General features: G+C 42.8%; 1 protein-coding gene across 8 annotated transcripts in view; it reads left to right on the forward strand.

The window, feature by feature from the left end:
- The window catches only part of ctnnd2b (catenin (cadherin-associated protein), delta 2b), a 175235-nt gene extending 170832 nt beyond the window's left edge, over positions 1-4403 (forward strand). For all 8 annotated transcript variants that reach the window (XM_008433036.2, XM_008433035.2, XM_008433037.2 and 5 more), the window contains 2 exons: positions 1377-1453; positions 2379-4403. In XM_008433036.2, the coding sequence (XP_008431258.1) occupies positions 1377-1453; positions 2379-2642 (341 nt within the window). In that variant the 3' untranslated portion in view covers positions 2643-4403. The remainder of the gene's footprint in view (positions 1-1376; positions 1454-2378) is intronic.
- Positions 4404-7173: the final 2770 nt, after the last annotated feature.

Here is a 7173-nt window from a genome sequence, read left to right on the forward strand (position 1 = left end):
ACTGAAGACTTTTGTCATCCAGTTTTTGGTAGAAAGACAAAAAAGAGAAACAAAATGTTTGAGAAAACCAAAAAAAAAATCACGCAAATGGAAATGATTGAGCTTGTTGTAGTTTATCATGCAAATAATTGAGTTATTGCTTTTTATGACTGGCCTAATTCTTGCCGCACGTTTAAAAAACACCCGGATGTTTTCTTTATGTTCCTCAATGTTTCAATTTTCAACCAGTGATAAAAATATCTCAAGTTTAACAGCAAATGACTTTAAGCTACAAGCATAATTGATCATCAACACGCAATCAAACATTGGTAAGATATACACAAACCAAATTATGAACAAGCATAAAGACTACAAATGGGGAAGCAGCTGTTGGTGATTGATTGATTCTGAAATATTATTATTGACCTGATTAAGTTCTGTTATCCATGATCATGAGATGTTTCCTGAAGAAAATGGCGACAGAGAGAAAAGGACCTTGACTTCACTCTCCACACTCGTTCATGTCGACCTTCACTGCATTCGTCACAAAGGATTTCTCCCATCTGAGTAAACCGGAGAGTTTCTCTCACACACACTCGGGATTACAGGCTCACGGCAAGCAGGCAGTGTAACAGCCTCAGCTCTTCGGCTCTCTGCTGAAGGAGCCTCGACTCGTGGGCCCTTAATGGCGGCTTGGGTTAGTTGAGTCGAGCCGAGCTAGGTTTCCTGGTGTTTGTCGAGGGAACAACGTCTCCAAGGATTCGCGCAGAAAAATCCCCTCTGAGGAGACGACAAACAGGTGCAACCTGTGTGTACAGCACGTTCTAAAACACACATATGGCATTTCAAAGTTTTTCTACAGGGAGGCCGCACGTCCTGAAAGCCTTAAATTCACGTATGTAAAGTCCCGGCTATACAGTGTCTTAAATTCATTTTTTTAAAAAGTAAATCGGCCCCAAATGCATTAATTACAAGTCTTAAATCAGGACTATTTATCTTTTTTTTTTCCTCTCTACAGACTATTCTGTCAGTCAAAATGTGGATGTCTACATTAAATGCGACTCTAGATGGGTGAGGCTAACGCTAACTAGCTGCTGAACCAGCCTTCCTAGCTAGATGCAGTAGCTAGCTAATTCATCACTAGTTGGCTGGATGAAGTTTGACATTCCTGTGGAGATATGGGTCGTAAATTCTTAACATCTTAAATTTGAGTTGGTGAAACCAGCAGAAACCCTGTTCTTCCATCCCCGGATGCAAGGTTCCCCATTAACCCCTAAGTGACAATAAAACCAAAGACATGCTTTTCACACAAGGCGCTTGCATAAGAACATTAAACTCAAGATTTCGTACTCGTTTTGTGCCGTTGTCGCTCAAACATCTCCCCGTTGTGCCTCCAGGTCAGATCACAGGTGGGTCTTCAACCCTGCACAGAGGAGCCTACGTGTCCCCTACTGACGATCTGAAGTATAACCAGGTAAGACAAGTCTTTTTTGTTTCGGAAGCTCTTGACGATTCGACAGCAGAATACAGAAATTAGGTCCGATTTGTTTAGAAGGGCTGTAAGCAGAGCCAAAGTGTTGGGATATAATGACGTATTTAACCATGAAGTGTGGTGATGGTGGTGCAGTGATGACTTTATCTTGTTTATCAGCTTAGGCTGCTCAAAGTTATGTGCCAGAGCATTAACAAGCCAGTGCATAAACAGATGTCTTCAAGCCGAGGTTGCATACTGCAGTCCTCAACAGCTTCTAATGCTTTCTCTTACTTTATCAGCCCTACACTATAAAGAGGCAACATTACTTATTACCGTGACTTTTAACAGGGCTGCACTTTGCAGCAGTTTTTTTTAAATTGCTTCTCATTGAGTCAGTGAAATTTTATTTGTTTGCTAGTAGTAAAAAAATTAAAGAAAAGGATTTAGCAGATTGTAAAAGCTGGTGGGGGAAAAAAAAAACTTTTTCATTTTTCATGTTAGTAGTTTGCTTGAGGAAATCTGAATCAAAGCCACAAAGTATGCAAGAGTATTAGCGCCCGTTGAACTTTTGTCATCGTGCACCATTAAAAAGGTTTGATGTATTGACTGGAGTTTTATGTAATAGCTCAGCAAAAAATAAAGCATAACAGCAAAACAGAAGCTCAACGGTGTTTGGTATTTAAGGTTTTATTCAAATGCAAATCTGAAAAACTTCAGTCCATTTAGATTCACCCCTCTTTACTCTGACAGCCAATTTCAAGAGAGCTAATTGCTAGAGTCTGCTTAAGCTAACAGGTAAAGAGAGCCTACATCAGGTAGGATCGAGTTTTGGGAAGGCATCATCAACAGCTGTGTGCACCACAATCTTTTCCCGTACGGAAGAGTGACTGCTTTCTCTCACAAATGACCTTTGGTCTCTTTCCAGGTCTCTTCCCAAGGCCTACCATCAGAGCCCTATCCTCCTTTCCAGAACCCCCCGCCACTGGACAGCAGCAACTACGAGGACCAGGCCTTCTACGACAGCCAGGTCCACCCGGGAGGCCGTCCCCCGCAGGGCGACCTCAACATGCACCTACAGGGACTAAAGTCCACCGGCAACTATGTAGACTTCTACTCGGCCTCCAGACCCTACAGCGAGCTCAACTACGAGACCAGCCACTACCCAGCCTCACCGGACTCTTGGGTCTGAAGGGACACCAGGAACTGAGGAGGACGAGACGAATGACGGGGAGAAGGGGAGACGGTTCAAGTTTGGAGTTTGAGCTGAGAGGACAGTTTGCCTCCCTCCTCTCCCTCTCCCCTGTAGTTTCTGAGTAGCATTATAGATAGAAGGACAAAGGAGGAGGAAGAGGAGACGGAGTAGTAGGACGGAGACATTGGGACAGAGACGTCTGAGGACGGCACGAGAGGGGGCCGACGTGAAGAAGAGCTGCCACGCATGTGCATGCACACCACCAATCGGACACATTTTGTTCATGTGTTGCGTTTCTGATCAACAAGTGTTTTCAAAGAGTGCTCAGCTCGGCAGGCAGACCTCGGACCCCTGAGGGACGAGACAGACGTGGGGAAAGAGTCTGAATGTACAGGGTACGGGGAGGGAGAAGGGAAGGAGAGGAAGGTTTGGGTCGCCGATTGCTTTGGGGATCGGAAGGACGGCGGCGAGAGAGAGAAACGGATAAGCGGTCTTCGCGGCTGGAGGTTGAGGGGGACACGGTGAAAGTGGTCGCCTGTAAATATGTGCTATAGCAACACGGCTTGTAGTAACGTGAAGCACAAGAGGCAGAGCTGCCGGATGTTTAGTACGTCACTCGTACTTTTAGTTTGGGCTTCAGCGAGGTGACTCCTTCTCCAGGCTGAAGAACGGGAAACGTTTTGAAGGTTTTTTGTTTTTGTCTGTTTCTTTCTACTTTTTTAAATTCCTGTGTATAGTATTTGATGTCCCACTGTACGTTGACGCAGATGCATTGTGTACTGTACATTGCACTATTTCTCATGTTCTTTTCTGGCCTTTTTAGTTTGTTGTTGTTTTATTGGGTCGGCCTCACCCGATAACCTGGCATCACACGGAATAGCCGCACTTAAAATCTCACACCACAGTCGTCTGTTTGTCGCTAATGTGAAACACTGGAGATGAGCTGCTGGGTCACGGTGCTCCTTTCACTGCCCTGCTGTTAGCAGACGGTACTGCCGCCAGGAATAGCCGAAGAGAAAGAGAGAGAGCGACTGACACGCCATTCTTTCTCTGCTCGCTTTCTCTTTTCTAGGCTAGCTTTTGCGCTTTGACGTCGCAAATCCACTCTGTGGTTTAGGGGAAGGGCCTTCCTCAAAGCGACTCGTCATCCGTTGTTGTATATAACCGTGCCAAACAAGCGTGACATCGTCCCCTCGGCTTAACGGAGTGCGTCAAAGGGTCCAAGTTCAGCTGAACAGCCTCTCGGTTCAGACGACGCTAGTTTGTACATGCTTTGTTTTTTTTAAAAGAAACTGTGTTTTACTTAGATGAAAAAATGTCTAACTTGCACCAACAAGAAGAAACCCCCCCCCCCCCCACACACACACACACACACACACACACACACACACACACACACACTGCATAAAAAAGAAAAAAAGTTTTTAAAAAATGTAAAACCCCACTGAGGGACGGTGGGGCTCCGGCAGAGCTTCACTCGCTCCGACGTTGTACAAAATTAGTTGATTTCTGTGTTGTAAAATAGTCAATGTTTGAAGTACAAAACGAAGAAAAAACAAAAAAAGAAAAAACTTTTCTGAGAGATGGGTGGCAGTTCTAACTTCATGGTAGACAAATCTGTTAATAGAGTACGGATATATATTATATAAATGCAAATATATACTTTTTATGTGCAGATGTGGATGTCACTTATAGCAGCAACAGTAACGGGAAAAGACTTGTTAAAACAAAACAACCAAAAAAAAAAAAAAAAAAAAAGACAACAGCTACATGTAGGCATTTTGTTCACATCTTCTTTTCTTGTCAACACACTAAATTGTCAACTTTGTGTAGTAACGTTGTTGCTATGTGGAGTAGAGTAGCCCAGGCGCCGGGGATCTACGTTGTCGCTGATTCAAGCCAACAAGGTGCTACATTTGTTGAGTATCGCCAACGTGTCGGTGTTTTAACAGTGCACAAACCTTCTCCGGATTACTCTGGGTATCCGCACGGCCTTGCTGGAGTATTCACACTGCTTGGACTTTTCTTTAATACTTGTTGTGTCACAGAACACAAAGTCCTATGGACTTGAAATGGATTCAATTGGATAGATGGATTGTGAGTGAGGAGGAAAAAGATCCATCTCGTTTTCTTTTGTTTTTATTTACTTAAATGAAATCTGGAAAGTGCGGAAGACATTTGCATTTACGGTCAACACACTGCAAAAAAATGAAAACAACAAAATTTTACCAAGTGTTTTTTTTTTTGTGTCTAGTTTCTAGTGGAAATATCTTGGAAAAGTTGAAATACGGAAAAACAACGTTACAAGTAACTTTTCAGCAAAATATAGAAGTTTGTTTTAAGCCAGTAATTCCTTAATATTGATTTTTAAAAAGTGCTAGTTCCTTTGGCAGATTGTTTTACTTATTACATGGGGGAAAATGTCTTGTCCACCTACCAGTGGAACTAGTACTTTTTCATCAATATTGAGCAATCACTGAGCTTAAAACAAGCTTCTATTTCTTGCTGAAAAGTTACTTGTAAAGTTGCTTTGCCAAATTTCAAGTTTTCTAGGCTATTGCACTGGCAACTTGACAAAAAGTACTTGGTAAGATTTTGATTCTTCTGCACTGCACTTTGTAGGAAAGCCGTTTCTACGAGTTTTTGCCATTTAGACACTGGAAGTTGTGCTCATTATTTGCAAAGGAGCTGGTTGGATCAGCTCGGGTATCCAAGCTGATCCAACCAGCTCACAGATGATTCAGATGGGAATCATCTGTGAACAGCAATTTTCAGGTTTTGCCACATATACTTGATTGGTTCTAGGTCTGGACTTTGACTGGGCCTTGTTAATACGTGAAAGCATGAAACCATTCCTGGTTTCCCTTTGTTATTTAAAAAAAAAGTTTCAAAGTTTGTGAGTACTCTAACAATGCACTTTTTATAAGCTGACCTCCTCATGTCAAAGTGCAAAACTTGCATCCCATGAATGCATGAGTATTTATTTTTGTCATCAAGTGACAAAAGGCTGCGTTGGATCAGCTGACCGGCAGACCCTGGCCCCGCCCTACCCACTGCTGTTTTAGAAGTCCTAGAGGTCATCTTCCGATGCTTAAAACGCCACTCAGAGCGAAGTTGCTCCCCCCTCTATAGACACACACACACACACACACTGGATGACCAACAGATGTGCCGTATTTGTTAGTGAGCATCTGGAAACTGACAACGTCATGTATGTCTTTTGTGATCCTTAGGCAGAAAACCTGACTTATAACGGAGATGCAATGTCGGTGACCTTTTTTTTTTTTTTTTTGATTTTTTCCTCTTTTTTTTCCGTTGCTAGACCAAATGTGTTTTAAAAAGACAATTGTGAATCTTTCTATTGCCTCAAACAGATTGCAACTGCTCCAAAAAAATATATAAATGGACCATTGAAGAACCTCTGATTGTTCGAGTTGTGGTTTTTTTTGTGTGTGTGTTTTTTATTTATTATTAATTCTGCAGCAAAAATACTTCTTTGTTGTTTGAAATCATATTTGAAGTTTGAGCCAGACGTCCCTCCCCGCCGGTGAGGCTAATAACTGCAGATGTGGCGCTGATTGGCAGCAGTCAGAAACACCTCCTGGCTTGTATCGACCGCCTTCACTCAGGCACAGTCTGCCTCGTGTTTCCCTCTGGGCATCCTGACAGTTCCGGTAAACGGGTCAAAAACAGCGTCCGTTCTAAAGCCAGCGTCCGCTGTACGCTGACAATTCCTCTTAAGAAAAAAAAATAATGGGCCACTGCTAAGAAATGTATTGTTCGACTACCTCCTGTTGCAATAATCCAATCAGCCAATCCCGTGGCGGCAGTACATGGGCCAACGTGCGCGTGCGTCCTGTAAATACACAGAAATGATCATCCAAACGCATAAAAGATAATTTTCTGAGCTTTGTTGTCAAACTGGATTCTCCAACAATCCAGTCATTTGAACTTTTTTGTTTGGGTTGTACAGATATTGTTTAAATTGCTTTTTCTTTCTTTTTTTTTTGTTCAGTTAACTTTTAAGTCTTCAAGTTAGTTTCATTAAACACCGCTCCTGACCTGAAGCGTGCAAAATGCAAGAAACTAATCGCCAGCAGATGAAAAATAATAAAAGATGTTTGTCATTGGAGTTGAAATGAGTTAATTTCTAATTATGGCGTTTGTGGACAGCTTAATCCGTCCGGCRGGCGACCAGACTGCTGACCTGTAAAGGGTCATGACTGCTCTCTGGTGGCCGTGAGGGGAAACTGCACTACAGGTCAGGATGGCAGCCATTTTAGTCTCGCAGGTCCATTCTGCTTGACTCTTCCCAGATGGCACTCCAGAACCACCGTTACGCCATCGCTGCGGCTTTATTTGAAGCACGAACGATCATCAGATTGTTGAGAGGTTTTCACATTTCATTTGTTTCCAGTCGGTTAAAAACCACTTTCTGTCAAAGCAGACTAAATCTGAGACATATTGTCCTCTTTCGTGTACTTTATATTGGACTCTCGACTCCTCATTTCCATGGTTTTTGCTCTAA

This window comes from Poecilia reticulata, linkage group LG17 (genome assembly GCF_000633615.1).
Source record: "Poecilia reticulata strain Guanapo linkage group LG17, Guppy_female_1.0+MT, whole genome shotgun sequence".
NCBI classification, from domain to species: Eukaryota; Metazoa; Chordata; class Actinopteri; order Cyprinodontiformes; family Poeciliidae; genus Poecilia; species Poecilia reticulata.